The 20,495-nt window shown below is 52.3% G+C and overlaps 1 protein-coding gene across 1 annotated transcript in view; it reads right to left on the bottom strand.

Moving 5' to 3' along the window:
* Window positions 1–511: 511 nt before the first annotated feature.
* LOC121273069 overlaps window positions 512–20,495 on the bottom strand; it is a 47,536-nt gene continuing 27,552 nt past the window's right edge. Inside the window, exons 12-17 of the mRNA XM_041180022.1 lie at window positions 19,758–19,933; window positions 16,153–16,311; window positions 13,808–13,903; window positions 9,616–9,967; window positions 1,494–1,610; window positions 512–612 (exon numbers count right to left, since the gene is read on the bottom strand). Coding sequence (XP_041035956.1) covers window positions 9,641–9,967; window positions 13,808–13,903; window positions 16,153–16,311; window positions 19,758–19,933 — 758 coding nt within the window. The 3' untranslated portion in view covers window positions 512–612; window positions 1,494–1,610; window positions 9,616–9,640. The remainder of the gene's footprint in view (window positions 613–1,493; window positions 1,611–9,615; window positions 9,968–13,807; window positions 13,904–16,152; window positions 16,312–19,757; window positions 19,934–20,495) is intronic.

Below are 20,495 nucleotides of genomic sequence, written 5' to 3'. Positions count from 1 at the left end.
GGGCAGTGGGATTAGTTTGGGGATTGATACAGGGCTATGGGGGAGAGAGCGGGGCAGTGGGATTAGTTTGGGGATTGATACAGGGCTATGGGGAGAGAGCGGGGCAATGTGATTAGTTTGGGGATTGATACAGGGCTATGGGGTGAGAGTGGGACAGTGGGATTAGTTTGGGGGTTGATACAGGGCTATGGGGTGAGAGTGGGACAGTGGGATTAGTTTGGGGGTTGATACAGGGCTATGGGGAGAGAGCGGGGCAGTGGGATTAGTGTGGGATTGATACAGGGCTATGGGGTGAGAGTGGGACAGTGGGATTAGTTTGGGGGTTGATACAGGGCTATGGAGAGAGAGCGGGGCAGTGGGATTAGTTTGGGGATTGATACAGGGCTATGGAGAGAGAGCGGGGCAGTGGGATTAGTTTGGGGATTGATACAGGGCTATGGGGAAAGAGAGCAGGTGAATGGGATTAGTTCCGGGGACAATTGAACAGTAAATAGGGAAGACGTGTCAATTCACCATCTGTTTCTCTGTTCGGTCCTGAACCAGTGTAAACATCTCTTTAAGCCTCTGAATCTCCAACATGGAAGAGTCCACTTTATCTTTCAGAAGTGCTACCTGTGTTTTGGAACAGCAAATATCATTTATAAAATCCAAAATATGGTACTCCCACACCACAATCATCTAATATAACGTGATGCATATAACAGTTTATCATCTCCCTGAGAGAGAGAGGAACTGAGAGACACCAGTCAGTGTGCAGATATCTCACTGAGAGAGAGAGGGGACTGAGAGACACCAGTCAGGGTACAGATATCTCCCTGAGAGAGAGGGACTGAGAGACACCAGTCAGTGTACAGATATCTCCCTGAGAGAGAGAGGGGACTGAGAGACACCAGTCAGTGTACAGATATCTCCCTGAGAGAGAGAGAGAGGGGACTGAGAGACACCAGTCAGTGTACAGATATCTCCCTGAGAGAGAGGGGACTGAGAGACACCAGTCAGTGTACAGATATCTCCCTGAGAGAGAGAGGGGACTGAGAGACACCAGTCAGTGTACAGATATCTCCCTGAGAGAGAGAGGGACTGAGAGACACCAGTCAGTGTACAGATATCTCTCTGAGAGAGAGGGACTGAGAGACACCAGTCAGTGTACAGATATCTCTCTGAGAGAGAGAGAGGGGACTGAGAGACACCAGTCAGTGTACAGATATCTCCCTGAGAGAGAGAGAGGGGACTGAGAGACACCAGTCAGTGTACAGATATCTCCCTGAGAGAGAGAGGGGGGACTGAGAGACACCAGTCAGTGTACAGATATCTCCCTGAGAGAGAGAGAGGGGACTGAGAGACACCAGTCAGTGTACAGATATTTCACTGAGAGAGAGGGGACTGAAAGACACCAGTCAGTGTACAGATATCTCACTGAGAGAGAGAGGGGACTGAGAGACACCAGTCAGTGTACAGATATCTCGCTGGGTTCAGCATCCAGTCTTTATCACCTCTTGGCCACACTCCACGCTGCTCTGTCTCAGTGCTTCCTCCAGGTTTTTGCGAACTGCAGTCTCTCTCTCCAGCTGCTCCCGCGTCTGGTGCAGGGACACCTGGTGCTGTTTGACCTGTAGAGACAGGGGTAAGGGAGAGTGTGAGAGAGAGGCAGGGACAGGGGAGAGGGTGAGTGTGTGTGAGAGAGAGAGAGACAGGAGTAAGGGAGAGTGTGAGAGAGAGAGAGATAGAGACAGGAGTAAGGGAGAGTGTGAGAGAGAGGCAGGGACAGGGGAGAGGGTGAGTGTGTGTGAGAGAGAGAGACAGGAGTAAGGGAGAGTGTGAGAGAGAGAGAGATAGAGACAGGAGTAAGGGAGAGTGTGAGAGAGAGGCAGGGACAGGGGAGAGGGAGAGTGTGTGTGAGAGAGACAGGAGAGAGGAAGAGTGTGTGAGAGAGAGAGAGAGAGATAGAGACAGGAATAAGGGACCGTGTGAGAGAGAGACAGGAGAGAGGCAGGGACAGGAGAGAGGGAGAGAGTGTGAGAGAGTCAGAGACAGGAGAGAGGGAGAGTGTGAGAGAGACAGAGACAGGAGAGAGGGAGAGTGTGAGAGAGAGAGAGACAGACGGGAAAGAGGGAGAGTGTGAGAGAGAGACAGAGACAGGAGAGAGGGAGAGTGTGAGAGAGAGACAGTGACAGGAGAGAGGGAGAGTGTGAGAGAGACAGAGACAGGAGAGAGCGAGAGTGTGAGAGAGAGACAGAGACAGGAGAGAGTGTGAGAGAGACAGAGACAGGAAAGAGTGAGAGTGTGAGAGAGAGACAGAGACAGGAGTAAGGGAGAGTGTGAGAGAGACAGAGACAGGAGTAAGGGAGAGTGTGAGAGAGACAGAGACAGGAGAGAGGGAGAGCATGAGAGAGACAGAGACAGGAGAGAGAGCGAGAGTGTGAGAGAGAGACAGAGACAGGAGAGAGTGTGAGAGAGACAGAGACAGGAGAGAGTGAGAGTGTGAGAGAGAGACAGAGACAGGAGAGAGAGAGAGTGTGAGAGAGACAGAGACAGGAGAGAGCGAGAGTTTGAGAGAGAGACAGAGACAGGAGAGAGGGAGAGTGTGAGAGAGAAACAGAAACAGGAGAGAGCGAGAGCGAGAGTGTGAGAGAGAGACAGAGACAGGAGAGAGGGAGAGTTTGAGAGAGACAGAGACAGGAGAGAGGGAGAGTGTGAGAGAGACAGAGACCGGAGAGAGCGAGAGTGTGAGAGAGAGACAGAGACAGGGGAGAGGGAGAGTGTGTGAGAGAAAAGAGAGACAGGAGTAAGGGAGAGTGTGAGAGAGAGACAGAGACTGGAGAGAGCGAGAGTGTGAGAGAGAGACAGAGACAGGGGAGAGGTAGACTGTGTGAGAGAGAGAGAGAGACAGGAGAGAGGGAGAGTGTGAGAGAGAGAGAGACAGGAGTAAGGGAGAGTGTGAGAGAGAGACAGAGACCAGAGAGAGCGAGAGTGTGAGAGAGAGACAGAGACAGGAGAGAGAGGGAGAGTGTGTGAGAGAGACAGAGACAGGAGAGAGGGAGAGTGTGTGAGAGAGACAGAGACAGGAGAAGGTGTGAGAGAGACAGAGACAGGAGTAAGGGAGAGTGTGAGAGAGACAGAGACAGGAGAGAGGGAGAGCGTGAGAGAGAGGCAGAGACAGGAGAGAGAGCGAGAGTGAGAGAGAGACAGAGACAGGAGAGAGAGGGAGAGTGTGTGAGAGACAGAGACAGGGGAGAGGGGAGAGTGTGTGAGAGAGAGACAGGAGTAAGGGAGAGTGTGAGAGAGAGACAGAGACCGGAGAGAGCGAGAGTGTGAGAGAGAGACAGAGACAGGAGAGAGGGAGAGTGTGAGAAAGAGAGAGAGAGAGACAGGAGAGAGGGAGAGTGTGAGAGAGAGAGAAGAGACAGGAGAGAGGGAGAGTGTGAGAGAAAGAGAGAGACAGGAGAGAGGGAGAGTGTGAGAGAGAGAGAGACAGGAGAGAGGGAGAGTGTGAGAGAGAGAGAGACAGAAGAGAGTGAGAGTGTGAGAGAGACAGAGACAGGAGAGAGCGAGAGTGTGAGAGAGAGAGAGACAGGAGAGAGGGAGAGACAGAGAGAGACAGAGACAGGAGAGAGGGAGAGTGTGAGAGAGAAACAGAAACAGGAGAGAGCGAGAGTGTGAGAGAGAGACAGAGACAGGAGAGAGGGAGAGTGTGAGAGAGACAGAGACAGGAGAGAGGGAGAGTGTGAGAGAGGGAGAGACAGGAGAGAGTGAGAGACAGAGAGAGACAGAGACAGGAGAGAGGGAGAGTGTGAGAGAGAAACAGAAACAGGAGAGAGCGAGAGTGTGAGAGAGAGACAGAGACAGGAGAGAGGGAGAATGTGAGAGAGACAGAGACAGGAGAGAGGGAGAGTGTGAGAGAGAGAGAGAGACAGAGACGGGATAGAGGGAGAGTGTGAGCGAGAGACAGAGACAGGAGAGAGGGAGAGTGTGAGAGAGAGAGAGAGACAGAGACAGGATAGAGGGAGAGTGTGAGGGAGAGACAGAGACAGGAGAGAGGGAGAGTGTGAGAAGAGACAGAGACAGGAGAGAGGGAGAGTGTAAAAGAGAGCAAGAGAGAGACAGAGACAGACAAAGAGGAAAAGCAGAGAAATAAGCAGAGGGAGAGAGAGAGAGAGATAAAGGGCAGAGACACAGAGAGCTGGAGAGTGTGAGAGAGAGCGAGAGAGACAAAGAGAGAGAAAGAGACAGAGAGTGACAAAAAGAGAAAGCAGAGAGACGAGCATGGAGAGAAAGTGTGCATGAGAGGGAAAGTGTGTGAGAGAGATAGAGACAGAGGGAGAAAGTAATAAAAGGAAAGAGCAGGGACAGAAGTAGAGAGACGTATGAGAGAGAGAGAGATGGAGACAGAGGGAGAGAGTGACAAAGAGAGAAAGCAAAGAGAGGAGCAGGGAGAGAGAGAGTGTGATACAAAGAGAAACAGAGAGAGAGCTGATCAGAGAGATGGAGGGCGATACCGGTGGGGGGAGAGGGAGAGAGTAGGGGAGCAATACAGAGGGAGAGAGAAGGAGAGGTGGAGAGTGATATAGAGAGAGAGAGAGAGAGAATTCAGAGAGCAATGCAGAGGGAGAGAGAGAGAGATGGAGAGTGATACAGAGAGAGAGAGAGAGAGAGAGAGAGAGAGAGGTGGAGAGTGATACAGAGAGAGAGAGAGAGGTGGAGAGTGATACAGAGAGAGAGAGAGAGATGGAGAGTGATACAGAGAGAGAGAGAGAGAGAGAGAGAGAGGTGGAGAGTGATACAGAGAGAGAGAGAGAGGTGGAGAGTGATACAGAGAGAGAGAGAGAGGTGGAGAGTGATACAGAGAGAGAGAGAGAGAGATGGAGAGTGATACAGAGAGAGAGAGAGGTGGAGAGTGATACAGAGAGAGAGAGAGAGAGATGGAGAGTGATACAGAGAGAGAGAGAGAGAGATCAGGGAGCAATGCAGAGGGAGAGAGAGAGGTGGAGAGTGATACAGAGAGAGAGAGAGAGGTGGAGAGTGATACAGAGAGAGAGAGAGAGAGAGGTGGAGAGCGATACAGAGAGAGAGAGAGAGAGATGGAGAGCGATACAGAGAGAGAGAGAGAGAGGTGGAGAGCGATACAGAGAGAGAGAGAGAGGTGGAGAGCGATACAGAGAGAGAGAGAGAGGTGGAGAGTGATACAGAGAGAGAGAGAGAGATGGAGAGTGATACAGAGAGAGAGAGAGAGGTGGAGAGCGATACAGAGAGAGAGAGAGGTGGAGAGTGATACAGAGAGAGAGAGAGAGAGAGAGGTGGAGAGTGATACAGAGAGAGAGAGAGAGGTGGAGAGTGATACAGAGAGACAGAGAGAGGTGGAGAGTGATACAGAGACAGAGAGAGAGATGGAGAGTGATACAGAGAGAGAGAGAGAGAGAGAGGTGGAGAGTGATACAGAGAGAGAGAGAGAGGTGGAGAGTGATACAGAGAGACAGAGAGAGGTGGAGAGTGATACAGAGACAGAGAGAGAGATGGAGAGTGATACAGAGAGAGAGAGAGAGATGGAGAGTGATACAGAGAGACAGAGAGAGGTGGAGAGTGATACAGAGAGAGAGAGAGAGGTGGAGAGTGATACAGAGAGAGAGAGAGGTGGAGAGTGATACAGAGAGAGAGAGAGAGATGGAGAGTGATGCAGAGAGAGAGAGAGGTGGAGAGTGATACAGAGAGAGAGAGAGGTGGAGAGCGATACAGAGAGAGAGAGAGAGAGAGAGAGATGGAGAGTGATACAGAGAGAGAGAGAGAGAGAGAGGTGGAGAGTGATACAGAGAGAGAGAGAGAGGTGGAGAGTGATACAGAGAGAGAGAGAGAGGTGGAGAGTGATACAGAGAGAGAGAGAGAGAGAGAGAGGTGGAGAGTGATACAGAGAGAGAGAGAGAGATGGAGAGTGATACAGAGAGAGAGAGAGAGAGGTGGAGAGTGATACAGAGAGAGAGAGAGAGAGGTGGAGAGTGATACAGAGAGAGAGAGAGAGAGATGGAGAGTGATACAGAGAGAGAGAGAGAGGTGGAGAGTGATACAGAGAGACAGAGAGAGATGGAGAGTGATACAGAGAGAGAGAGAGGTGGAGAGTGATACAGAGAGAGAGAGAGAGGTGGAGAGTGATACAGAGAGAGAGAGAGAGAGAGAGGTGGAGAGTGATACAGAGAGAGAGAGAGAGAGAGAGAGAGGTGGAGAGTGATACAGAGAGAGAGAGAGAGAGAGGTGGAGAGTGATACAGAGAGAGAGAGAGAGAGGTGGAGAGTGATACAGAGAGAGAGAGAGAGGTGGAGAGTGATACAGAGAGAGAGAGAGAAGGTGGAGTGTGATACAGAGAGAGAGAGAGAGAGGTGGAGAGTGATACAGAGAGAGAGAGAGAGGTGGAGAGTGATACAGAGAGAGAGAGAGAGGTGGAGAGTGATACAGAGAGAGAGAGAGAGAGGTGGAGAGTGATACAGAGAGAGAGAGAGAGAGAGAGAGAGATGGAGAGTGATACAGAGAGAGAGAGGTGGAGAGTGATACAGAGAGAGAGAGAGAGGTGGAGAGTGATACAGAGAGAGAGAGAGAGGTGGAGAGCGATACAGAGAGAGAGAGAGAGAGGTGGAGAGTGATACAGAGAGAGAGAGAGAGAGAGAGGTGGAGAGTGATACAGAGAGAGAGAGAGAGGAGAGAGGTGAGAGTGATACAGAGAGAGAGAGAGAGGTGGAGAGTGATACAGAGAGAGAGAGAGAGAAGGGTGGAGAGTGATACAGAGAGAGAGAGAGAGAGGAGAGGTGGAGAGTGATACAGAGAGGAGTGAGAGAGAGAGAGAGGTGGAGGTGAAACAGAGAGAAAGTGAGAGAGGAGGTGATACAGAGAGAGAGAGAGAGAGAGGTGGAGAGTGATACAGAGAGAGAGAGAGAGAGAGAGAGGTGGAGAGTGATACAGAGAGAGAGAGAGAGGTGGAGAGTGATACAGAGAGAGAGAGAGGTGGAGAGTGATACAGAGAGAGAGAGAGAGGTGGAGAGTGATACAGAGAGAGAGAGAAGAGAGAGGTGGAGAGTGATACAGAGAGAGAGAGAGAGAGAGAGAGAGGTGGAGAGTGATACAGAGAGAGAGAGAGGTGGAGAGCGATACAGAGAGAGAGAGAGAGAGGTGGAGAGTGATACAGAGAGAGAGAGAGAGGTGGAGAGTGATAGAGAGAGAGAGAGGTGGAGAGTGATACAGAGAGAGAGAGAGAGGTGGAGTGATACAGAGAGAGAGAGAGAGGTGGAGAGTGATACAGAGAGAGAGAGAGAGAGGTGGAGAGCGATACAGAGAGAGAGAGAGAGAGGTGGAGAGTGATACAGAGAGAGAGAGAGAGAGAGAGGTGGAGAGCGATACAGAGAGAGAGAGAGGTGGAGAGTGATACAGAGAGAGAGAGAGAGGTGGAGAGTGATACAGAGAGAGAGGTGGAGAGTGATACAGAGAGAGAGAGAGAGGTGGAGAGTGATACAGAGAGAGAGAGAGAGAGGTGGAGTGATACAGAGAGAGAGAGAGAGGTGGAGTGATACAGAGAGAGAGAGGTGGAGAGTGATACAGAGAGAGAGAGAGAGGTGGAGTGATACAGAGAGAGAGAGAGGTGGAGAGTGATACAGAGAGAGAGAGAGAGGTGGAGAGCGATACAGAGAGAGAGAGAGAGGTGGAGAGCGATACAGAGAGAGAGAGAGAGAGAGATGGAGAGTGATACAGAGAGAGAGAGAGAGAGGTGGAGAGTGATACAGAGAGACAGAGAGAGAGAGAGGTGGAGAGTGATACAGAGAGAGAGAGAGAGAGAGAGGTGGAGAGTGATACAGAGAGAGAGAGAGAGAGAGAGGTGGAGAGAGTGATACAGAGAGAGAGAGAGAGGTGGAGAGTGATACAGAGAGAGAGAGAGAGAGAGGTGGAGAGTGATACAGAGAGAGAGAGAGAGAGAGAGGTGGAGAGTGATACAGAGAGAGAGAGAGAGGTGGAGAGTGATACAGAGAGAGAGAGGGAGGTGGAGAGTGATACAGAGAGAGAGAGAGAGGTGGAGAGTGATACAGAGAGAGAGAGAGAGAGGTGGAGAGTGATACAGAGAGAGAGAGAGAGAGAGAGGTGGAGAGTGATACAGAGAGAGAGAGGTGGAGAGCGATACAGAGAGAGAGAGAGAGGTGGAGAGCGATACAGAGAGAGAGAGAGAGGTGGAGAGTGATACAGAGAGAGAGAGAGGTGGAGTGATACAGAGAGAGAGAGAGAGAGAGGTGGAGAGTGATACAGAGAGAGAGAGAGAGGTGGAGAGCGATACAGAGAGAGAGAGAGAGAGGTGGAGAGGTGATACAGAGACAGAGAGAGAGAGGTGGAGAGTGATACAGAGAGAGAGAGAGAGGTGGAGAGTGATACAGAGAGAGAGAGATCAGGAGCAATGCAGAGGGAGAGAGAGAGAGGTGGAGAGTGATACAGAGAGAGAGAGAGAGGTGGAGTGATACAGAGAGAGAGAGAGAGGTGGAGAGTGATACAGAGAGAGAGAGGTGGAGAGTGATACAGAGAGAGAGAGAGAGGTGGTGTGATACAGAGAGAGAGAGAGAGGTGGAGAGTGATACAGAGAGAGAGAGAGAGGTAGAGAGCGATACAGAGAGAGAGAGAGAGGTGGAGAGTGATACAGAGAGAGAGAGAGAGGTGGAGAGCGATACAGAGAGAGAGAGAGAGGTGGAGAGCGATACAGAGAGAGAGAGAGAGAGATGGAGAGTGATACAGAGAGAGAGAGAGAGAGGTGGAGAGTGATACAGAGAGACAGAGAGAGGTGGAGAGTGATACAGAGAGAGAGAGAGAGGTGGAGAGTGATACAGAGAGAGAGAGAGAGGTGGAGAGTGATACAGAGAGAGAGAGAGAGGTGGAGAGTGATACAGAGAGAGAGAGAGAGAGGTGGAGAGTGATACAGAGAGAGAGAGAGAGGTGGAGAGTGATACAGAGAGAGAGAGAGAGAGAGATGGAGAGTGATACAGAGAGAGAGAGAGAGGTGGAGAGTGATACAGAGAGAGAGAGAGGTGGAGAGTGATACAGAGAGAGAGAGATCAGGGAGCAATGCAGAGGGAGAGAGAGAGAGGTGGAGAGTGATACAGAGAGAGAGAGAGAGAGAGAGGTGGAGAGTGATACAGAGAGAGAGAGAGGTGGAGAGTGATACAGAGAGAGAGAGAGGTGGAGAGCGATACAGAGAGAGAGAGAGAGAGAGAGAGATGGAGAGTGATACAGAGAGAGAGAGAGGTGGAGAGTGATACAGAGAGAGAGAGAGGTGGAGAGCGATACAGAGAGAGAGAGAGAGAGATGGAGAGTGATACAGAGAGAGAGAGAGAGAGATGGAGAGTGATACAGAGAGAGAGAGAGAGGTGGAGAGTGATACAGAGAGAGAGAGAGAGAGGTGGAGAGTGATACAGAGAGAGAGAGAGAGAGAGAGAGAGAGAGAGGTGGAGAGCGATACAGAGAGAGAGAGAGAGAGGTGGAGAGTGATACAGAGAGAGAGAGAGAGGTGGAGAGCGATACAGAGAGAGAGAGAGAGGTGGAGAGCGATACAGAGAGAGAGAGAGAGACGGTCGGAGAGACGGAGAATCCTGAAGCCCCCTCTACCTCCTGATGCAGCTCGTTCCATTCCTCATCGTGGAGTAGGTGACACCCGGGCGGGGGGTAGGTAGATGGACTCGGGCACCAGGGTGCCAGTGGAGAGCAGTGAGGCCGTGTCTTCCTTGCCGGGGGGGAGTGGCCGAGCCAAGGGGGAGGGGGCAGGCCCCGACGCTGTGGTCCAGCCGGCGCAGTTGGCGGCGAAGGTGTCCGCTCCGGCTGGGGTCTCGGAAGCGCTGTCGCTCTCCTCGGAGCCCCACTCCCTGGGGGATCCCCTGCGAGGGACCAAGGGCTCTTCCCTCCACGGGGTTTCTGTCTCGCACCGATGTGTGAGGGGAGCTTGCGGAGAATCAGCGGAGAGCTGCGTGTGGTGGGAAAGGGGGGGGGTGAGGAGGGGTAAGTGGGGAGGGGTTGGCAGGGAGGGTAAAACACACAAATATTAAACAGAGCCCCAACGTATCCTCCTGACCTTTCACCCTCTCCGATACCGGGGGGGTCAATGTTACTCTCATCTGGAGCCTGCTCCAACCTTAATCCAGCCTGTGGCTGATCATCCACCTCAACTCCACCTTAATCCAGCCTGTGGCTGATCATCCACCTCAACTCCACCTTAATCCAGCCTGTGGCTGATCATCCACCTCAACTCCACCTTAATCCAGCCTGTGGCTGATCATCCACCTCAACTCCACCTTAATCCAGCCTGTGGCTGATCTTCTCCCTCAACTCCACCTTAATCCAGCCTGTGGCTGATCATCCACCTCAACCCCACCTTAATCCAGCCTGTGGCTGATCATCCACCTCAACTCCACCTTAATCCAGCCTGTGGCTGATCATCCACCTCAACTCCACCTTAATCCAGCCTGTGGCTGATCATCCACCTCAACTCCACCTTAATCCAGCCTGTGGCTGATCTTCTCCCTCAACTCCACCTTAATCCAGCCTGTGGCTGATCTTCTCCCTCAACTCCACCTTAATCCAGCCTGTGGCTGATCATCCACCTCAACTCCACCTTAATCCAGCCTGTGGCTGATCTTCTCCCTCAAATCCACCTTAATCCAGCCTGTGGCTGATCATCCACCTCAACTCCACCTTAATCCAGCCTGTGGCTGATCTTCTCCCTCAACTCCACCTTAATCCAGCCTGTGGCTGATCTTCTCCCTCAACTCCACCTTAATCCAGCCTGTGGCTGATCATCCACCTCAACTCCACCTTAATCCAGCCTGTGGCTGATCATCCACCTCAACTCCACCTTAATCCAGCCTGTGGCTGATCTTCCACCTCAACTCCACCTTAATCCAGCCTGTGGCTGATCATCCGCCTCAACTCCACCTTAATCCAGCCTGTGGCTGATCTTCTCCCTCAACTCCACCTTAATCCAGCCTGTGGCTGATCATCCAACTCAACTCCACCTTAATCTAGCCTGTGGCTGATCATCCACCTCAACTCCACCTTAATCCAGCCTGTGGCTGATCATCCACCTCAACTCCACCTTAATCCAGCCTGTGGCTGATCATCCACCTCAACTCCACCTTAATCCAGCCTGTGGCTGATCATCCACCTCAACCCCACCTTAATCCAGCCTGTGGCTGATCTTCTCCCTCAACTCCACCTTAATCCAGCCTGTGGCTGATCTTCTCCCTCAACTGCACCTTAATCCAGCCTGTGGCTGATCATCCACCTCAACTCCACCTTAATCCAGCCTGTGGCTGATCATCCCCCTCAACTCCACCTTAATCCAGCCTGTGGCTGATCATCCACCTCAACTCCACCTTAATCCAGCCTGTGGCTGATCTTCTCCCTCAACTGCACCTTAATCCAGCCTGTGGCTGATCATCCACCTCAACTCCACCTTAATCCAGCCTGTGGCTGATCATCCACCTCAACTCCACCTTAATCCAGCCTGTGGCTGATCATCCACCTCAACTCCACCTTAATCCAGCCTGTGGCTGATCATCCACCTCAACTCCACCTTAATCCAGCCTGTGGCTGATCTTCTCCCTCAACTGCACCTTAATCCAGCCTGTGGCTGATCATCCACCTCAACTCCACCTTAATCCAGCCTGTGGCTGATCATCCCCCTCAACTCCACCTTAATCCAGCCTGTGGCTGATCATCCACCTCAACTCCACCTTAATCCAGCCTGTGGCTGATCTTCTCCCTCGACTCCACCTTCCCGCACTCTCCCCACATCCCCTTGATTCCTCTCAGTGTCCAAAAACCTCTCGATCTCCCGGTCTTGAACCTACTCGATGACGGAGCCCCCACCGCTCTCTGGGGTGGAGAATTCCAAAGATTCACAACCCTCCCGAGTGAAGACATTTCTCCTTCATCTCAGCCCAGAATGGCCGACCCCTTCTCCTGAGACTGGGACCCCCCGTGTTCTAGACTCTCCAGCCCGGGGAGGAGGGAGAGAGTGGGGGGGGGAAACAGCCTCTCAGCATCGACCCTGTCAAATCCCTTCAGAATATTCTACGTTTCAGTGACACTCTAGGGAATATAGATCCATTCTACTCAATCTCTCCTCCTGGGACAATCACTCTCATCCCAGGAACCAGTCAAGCATTCCCCAATACTGAAGCAGCCCCATGGCCAAATGCAGCAAGACCTGGACACTATCCAGGCTTGGGGCTGACAAGTGGTGAGTAACATTCACACCACACAAGTGCCAGGCAATGACCATCTCCAACAAGAGAGAATTCAACCATCGCCCCCTTGACATTCAATGGCATTACCATCACTGAATCCCCCACTATCAACATCCTGGGGGCTTACCATTGACCAGAAACTGAACTGGGACCAGCCATATAAATACTGTGGCTACAAGAGCAGGTCAGAGGCTGGGAATCCTGCGGAGAGTAACTCACCTCCTGACTCCCCCAAAGCCTGTCCACCATCTACAAGGCACCAGTCAGGAGTGTGATGGGATACTCCCCACTTGCCTGGATGAGTGCGGCTCCCACAAAACTCAAGAAGCTCGACACCATCCCGGACAAAGCAGCCCCCCGCTCGATCGGCACCCCATCCACAAACATTCACTCCCTCCACCACCGACGCACAGGGGCAGCAGTGTGTGTACCATCTACAAGATGCACTGCAGCAACTCGCCAAGGCTCCTTCGACAGCGCCGCCCAAACCCACGACCTCTACAGTCTAGAAGGACTAGCAGCAGACACATGGGGAACACCACCACCTGCAAGTTCCCCTCCAAACCCCTCACCATCCCGACTTGGAAATATATCGGCTGTTCCCTTACTGTCGCTGGGTCCAAATCCTGGAACTCCCTCCCTAACAGCGCCATGGGTGTACCTACACCACACGGACAAAATCCTCGAACTCCCTCCCTAACAGCGCCGTGGGTGTACCTACACCACACGGGGACAAAATCCTGGAACTCCCTCCCTAACAGCGCCGTGGGTGTACCTACACCACACGGACAAAATCCTGGAACTCCCTCCCTAACAGCGCCGTGGGTGTACCTACACCACACGGGACAAAATCCTGGAACTCCCTCCCTAACAGCACCATGGGTGTACCTACACCACACGGACAAAATCCTGGAACTCCCTCCCTAACAGCGCCGTGGGTGTACCTGCACCACACGGACAAAATCCTGGGGCTCCCTCCCTAACAGCACTGTGGGTGTACCTACACCACACGGACAAAATCCTGGAACTCACTCCCTAACAGCGCTGTGTGTGTACCTACACCACACGGGGACAAAATCCTGGAACTCCCTCCCTAACAGCGCCGTGGGTGTACCTACAACACACGGGGACAAAATCCAGGAACTCCCTCCCTAACAGCGCCGGGGGTGTACCTACACCACACGAGGACTGCAGCGGCTCACCCACCACCTTCCCAAAGGGGGCAGTTAGGGACGGGCAATAAATGCTGGGCCCGGCCAGCGAGACCCACGTGCCCCGTGATGTCAGGTGGAGGGGTCAGGTGGACAAGGAGCTGAGCGGATTCTCCTCCTCCGATGGGCCGAAGCTCCGACCTGCGGCATTCCTCGTCACCAGTGACTTAGCTTGGACAAGCAGGAGGCGATTTCGCTCCCGCTCTCTACCCTCCAAAGGGAGATTGAGGTGAGGGCAGCGAGAGACGTCAGGGGATCCCAGCCAATGCTGACCCCCCCCACCCCACCCTCACACGCCCGCTGGCACCGAGCTGGGCAGCTGCCGTGAACCCTGGCAATGCCCACCTGATCCTGAGCCTTTGCCAGCTTCTGCTTCAGCGAGGCGATCTCCTGTTCCATGGGCATCACAATCGATCGCAGCTTCTCGGCATCTTCCTGTGCCTGCAAACATGGGAAAAACACGCGGGGTAAAGATCCCTCCGCACCGTCCCCCATCAAACACTCCCAGGACAGGTACAGCACGGGGTTAGATACAGAGTAAATCTCCCTCTACACCGTCCCCATCAAACACTCCCAGGGCAGGTAAAGCACGGGGTTAGATACAGAGTAAAGCTCTCTCTACAGTGTCCCCCATCAAACACTCCCAGGACAGGGACAGCACGGGGTTAGATACAGAGTAAAGCTCCCTCTACACTGTCCCCATCAAACATTCCCAGGACAGGTACAGCACGGGGTTAGATACAGAGTAAATCTCCCTCTACACTGTCCCCATCAAACACTCCCAGGACAGGTACAGCACGGGGTTAGATACAGAGTAAATCTCCCTCTACACTGTCCCCATCAAACACTCCCAGGACAGGTACAGCACGGGGTTAGATACAGAGTAAAGTTCCCTCTACACTGTCCCCGTCAAACATTCCCAGGACAGGTACAGCACGGGGTTAGATACAGAGTAAAGCTCCCTCTACACCGTCCCCATCAAACACTCCCAGGACAGGTACAGCACGGGGTTAGACACAGAGTAAATCTCTGTCTACATCGCCCCATCAAACGCTCCCAGGACAGGTACAGCACGGGGATAGATACAGAATAAAGCTCCCTATACACTGTCCCCATCAAACACTCCCAGGACAGGTACAGCACGGGCATAGACAAAGAGTAAATAACCCTCTAAACAGTCCTCATCAAACACAACGAGGACAGATACACCACGAGATAAGGTAGTTAGTAAAGCTCCCTCTACACTGTCCCCATCAAACACTCCCAGGACAGGTACAGCACGGGGTTAGATACAGAGTAAATCTCCCTCTACACCGTCCCCATCAAACACTCCCAGGACAGGTACAGCAAGGGGTTAGATACAGAGTAAATCTCCCTCTACACCGTCCCCATCAAACACTCCCAGGACAGGTACAGCACGGGGTTAGATACAGAGTAAATCTCCCTCTATACTGTCCCCATCAAACACTCCCAGGACAGGTACAGCACGGGGTTAGATACAGAGTAAATCTCCCTCTACACCGTCCCCATCAAACACTCCCAGGACAGGTACAGCACGGGGTTAGATACAGAGTAAATCTCCCTCTACACCGTCCCCATCAAACACTCCCAGGACAGGTACAGCACAAGGTTAGATAGAGTAAAGCTCACTATACACTGTCCCCATCAAACACTCCCAGGACAGGTACAGCACGGGGTGAGATACAGAGTAAATCTCCCTCTACACTGTCCCCATCAAACACTCCCAGGACAGGTACAGCACAGGGTTAGATACAGAGTAAATCTCCCTCTACACCGTCCCCATCAAACACTCCCAGGACAGGTACAGCACGGGGTTAGGTACAGAGTAAAGCTCCCTCTACACCGTCCCCATCAAACACTCCCAGGACAGGTACAGCACGGGGTTAGATACAGAGTAAATCTCCCTCTACACTGTCCCCATCAAACACTGCCAGGACAGGTACAGCACGGGGTTAAATACAGAGTAAATCTCCCTCTACACTGTCCCCATCAAACACTCCCAGGACAGGTACAGCACGGGGTTAAATACAGAGTAAAGCCCCCTCTAAACCGTCCCCATCAAACACTCCCAGGACAGGTACAGCACGGGGTTAGATACAGAGTAAGGCTCCCTCTACACTGTCCCCATCAAACACTCCCAGGACAGGTACAGCACGGGGTTAGATACAGAGTAAATCTCCCTCTACACCGTCCCCATCAAACACTCCCAGGACAGGTACAGCACGGGGTTAGATACAGAGTAAATCTCCCTCTACACTATCCCCATCAAGCATTCCCAAGACAGTAACAGCACTGGGTTAGATACAGAGTAAATGTCCCTCTACACTGTCCCCATCAAACACTCCCAGGACAGGTACAGCACGGGGTTAGATACAGAGTAAATGTCCCTCTACACTGTCCCCATCAAACACTCCCAGGACAGGTACAGCACGGGGTTAGATACAGAGTAAAGCTCCCTCTACACCGTCCCCATCAAACAATCCCAGGACAGGTACAGCACGGGGTTAGATACAGAGTAAATCTCCCTCTACACCGTCCCCATCAAACAATCCCAGGACAGGTACAGCACGAGGTTAGATACAGAGTAAAGCTCTCTCTACACTGTCCCCATCAAAAACTCCCAGGACAGGTACAGCACTGGGTTAGATGGAGACTAATGCTCCCTTTACCTTCCTCATCTCATTCTCCAGGTTGTCTTGAGGGAGACTTCCAGAAAGGTGCCTCCGGAGTTTGGCGATTTCTCTCTCCTTGGCATCCTGAAACTGCCTCCACTGTGAACGCTCCTTCTCGACATTTCTCAGCTGCGCCTCATAGTTACTGATCGACTCTGGAGCAGAGAGAAAGTTACTAAAGTAACGTAATAGCAGAATGGGAGGGCATTGAGATGGTGGCCGGGTATGGTTTAGACCACACTCGGAGCACCGTGTATAGTTCTGGTCCGGTTAGACCACACTCAGAGCACCCACACTCGGAGCACCGTGTATAGTTCTGGTCTGGTTAGACCACACTCAGAGCACCGTGTACAGTTCTGGTCCGGTTAGACCACACTCGGAGCACCGTGTACAGTTCTGGTCTGGTTAGACCACACTCGGAGCACCGTGTACAGTTCTGGTCTGTTTAGACCACACTCGGAGCACCGTGTACAGTTCTGGTCTGTTTAGACCACACTCGGAGCACCGTGTACAGTTCTGGTCTGTTTAGACCACACTCGGAGCACCGTGTACAGTTCTGGTCTGGTTAGACCACACTCGGAGCACCGTGTACAGTTCTGGTCTGTTTAGACCACACTCGGAGCACCGTGTACAGTTCTGGTCTGGTTAGACCACACTCGGAGCACCGTGTACAGTTCTGGTCTGTTTAGACCACACTCGGAGCACCGTGTATAGTTCTGGTCTGGTTAGACCACACTCGGAGCACCGTGTACAGTTCTGGTCTGTTTAGACCACACTCGGAGCACCGTGTACAGTTCTGGTCTGTTTAGACCACACTCGGAGCACCGTGTACAGTTCTGGTCTGTTTAGACCACACTCGGAGCACCGTGTACAGTTCTGGTCCAGTTCGACCACACTCGGAGCACCGTGTACAGTTCTGGTCTGTTTAGACCACACTCGGAGCACCGTGTACAGTTCTGGTCTGTTTAGACCACACTCGGAGCACCGTGTACAGTTCTGGTCTGTTTAGACCACACTCGGAGCACCGTGTACAGTTCTGGTCTGTTTAGACCACACTCGGAGCACCGTGTACAGTTCTGGTCCAGTTCGACCACACTCGGAGCACCGTGTACAGTTCTGGTCCGGTTAGACCACACTCGGAGCACCGTGTACAGTTCTGGTCCGGTTAGACCACACTCGGAGCACCGTGTACAGTTCTGGTCTGGTTAGACCACACTCGGAGCACCGTGTACAGTTCTGGTCTGGTTAGACCACACTCGGAGCACCGTGTACAGTTCTGGTCTGGTTAGACCACACTCGGAGCACCGTGTACAGTTCTGGTCTGGTTAGACCACACTCGGAGCACTGTGTACAGTTCTGGTCTGGTTAGACCACACTCGGAGCACTGTGTACAGTTCTGGTCTGGTTAGACCACACTCGAAGCACCGTGAACAGTTCTGGTCTGGTGAGACCACACTCGGAGCACCGTGTACAGTTCTGGTCTGGTGAGACCACACTCGTAGCTGGAATTGAAAACTCCTTTCAGTGAGGGTGACCATGAAAATATCGTAGATTGTCGCCGATACCCAGCGGGTTCACTTTAGGGAAGGAAATCTGCTGTCATTACCCGGTCTGGCCTACACGTGACTCTAGGCCCACGGTAATGCGCATGACTCTGAAATGCATCTCCGAAACGGTCTGTCAGTCAGGACTCTGCAACAAACGCTGGCCTTGCCAGCGACACCCACAGGCCATGAAAGAATTTTTTGAAATTGTACAGGTGGAATTTACAGTTTGAGTTGTACAGGCTGACGGGGTGTTCCCGTTTGTATTGTACAGGCGGACAGTGAGATTACAGTTTGTGTTGTACAGGCGGACAGTGAGGTTACAGTTTGTGTCGTACAGGCAGTGAGGTTACAGTTTGTGTCCTACAGGTGGACAGTGAGATTACAGTTTGTGTCGTACAGGCGGACAGTGAGGTTACAGTTTGTGTCATACAGGTGGACAGTGAGATTACAATTTCTGTTGTACAGGTTGACAGGGAGTTCCCGTTGTACAGGCGGACAGGGCATTAACAGCTTGACTTGTACAGACGCACAGGGAGAGTGCAGTTTGAGTTTTGCAGGCAGACAGTGAACTTATCGGTTGAGTTGTTCAGGTTATCAGGGAGTTTCCCATTTGAGTCATACAGGTAGACGGTGGGATTACAGTTTGACTTGTACAGGTGCGCAAGGCGTTTCATTAAAAACTCATTCGCTCGCGAATCAGATGGGTTTTTACAACAATCGATGATGACTTCATGGTCACCGTTATTGAGACTAGCTTTCAATTCCCGATTTGATTAATTGAATCTAAATTCTACCGGCTGCCATGGTGGGATTCAGTTTGAGTTTTACAGGCAGACAAGCAGATTACAGGTTGAGTTGTCCAAGTGGACAGGGAGATTACAGCTGGAGCTGTACAGGCAGTGAGATTACAGTTTGAGCTGTACAGGCGGACAGTTAGATTACAGCTGAGTTGTAGAAGCAGGTGGAGCTTCCTGTTTGCGTAGTACAGGCGGACAGTGAGATTACAGTTTGAGCTGTACAGGCGGACAGTTAGATTACAGCTGAGTTGTAGAGGCAGACAGGGAGTTTCCCGTTTGTGTTATACAGACTGCTGGGGAGTTTCCCATTTGTGTTGTACAGGCGGACAATTACAGATTACAGATAAACTGCACAGGCAGGCAGGGAGATTCCTGTTTGTATTGTACATGTGGACAGTGAGATTACAGTTTGTGTTGTACAAGCTGACAGTGAGGTTACAGTTTGTGTTGTACAAGCTGACAGTGAGGTTACAGTTTGTGTTGTACAGGCTGACAGTGAGTTCCCGTTCGTGTTGTAAAGGCGGACAGCGAGGTTATAATTTGCGTTGTACAGGCTGACAGGGGGTTTCCTCATTTGTGTTGTACAGGCGGACAGTGAGTTCACTGTCTGTGTTGTACAGGCAGACAGCGAGGTTACAGTTTGTGTTGTACAGGCAGACAGTGAGGATTACAGCTTGTGTTGCACAGTCTGACAGGGAGTTCCGTTTGTGTTAGACAAGCAGACAGTGAGATTACAGTTTGCGTTGTACAGAGCGGACAATGAAGTTAGTTTGTGATGTACAAGCAGACAGTGAGATTACAATTTGTGTTGTACAGGCTGACAGGGAGTTTCCCGTTTGTGTTGTACAGGCTGACAAGGAGTTTCCCATTTGTGTTGTACAGGCTGACAGGGAGTTTCCCGTTTGTGTTGTACAGGCTGACAAGGAGTTTCCCGTTTGTGTTGTACAGGCTGACAGGGAGTTTCCCGTTTGTGTTGTACAGGCGGACAGGGAGTTTCCCGTTTGTGTTGTACAGGCTGACAAGGAGTTTCCCGTTTGTGTTGTACAGGCTGACAAGGAGTTTCCGTTTGTGTTGTACAGGCGGACAGGGAGTTTCCCGTTTGTGTTGTACAGGCTGACAAGGAGTTTCCGTTTGTGTTGTACAGGCGGACAGGGAGTTTCCCGTTTGTGTTGTACAGGCTGACAAGGAGTTTCCGTTTGTGTTGTACAGGCTGACACGACGTTGATATCAAAACCCAAGTGCCTAGTGACCTGCTCACCTTCATGATGGTCTGTAGCGACGCCACCTCCTCCTGGCAGTGCTGCTTCACCTGGTCGATGGCCTCCTGCTTGGTGCTCTCTGACACTGTGGCTATGGCCTTGATGTTCTCGATTTCAGCCAGCGCCTCAGACAGTTGGAGCTGCAAGGCTTCCACACTACAGTCCACTGGGGCCCCTGCAAGGGAGAGAGTGGATTTCAGGTCCACCGCGAGGGCTGGACAGGCCGAGGGCAAGGTGGGGTTAACGTTGGGGGGGGGGGAGGGGGGGCGGTGCGGTTAACGTGGGGGGGCAGAGGGTGGAATTAACGTGGGGGGTCAGAGGGTGGGGTTAACGTGGGGTGGGGGGGGGACGTCCGACGGTGGGGTTATCGTGGGGGGGGGACAGAGGGTGGGATTAAGTGTGGGAGGTCAGAGGGTGGGGTTAACGTGGGAGGTCAGAGGGTGGGGTTAACGTGGGAGGTCAGGAGGGGGGGGTTTACGTGGGAGGTCAGGGGTTGGGGTTAAAGTGGGAGGTCAGAGGGAGTGGTTAACGTGGGGGGGTCAGAGGGTGGGATTAACGTTGGGTGGGGTCAGAGGGTGGGGTTAACGTGGGGGGGTCAGGGGGGTGGGGTTAATGTGGGCAGGGTCAAAGGTGGGATTAACGTGGGGGGGCCAGAGGGTGGGGTTAACGTGGGAGGTCAGAGAGTGGGATTAACGTGGGGGGTCAGAGGGTGAAGTTAACGTGGGAGGTCAGGTGGG

This window comes from Carcharodon carcharias, chromosome 38 (assembly GCF_017639515.1).
Source record: "Carcharodon carcharias isolate sCarCar2 chromosome 38, sCarCar2.pri, whole genome shotgun sequence".
NCBI classification, from domain to species: domain Eukaryota; kingdom Metazoa; phylum Chordata; class Chondrichthyes; order Lamniformes; family Lamnidae; genus Carcharodon; species Carcharodon carcharias.
This window is presented reverse-complemented; position numbering and strand designations above follow the sequence as displayed.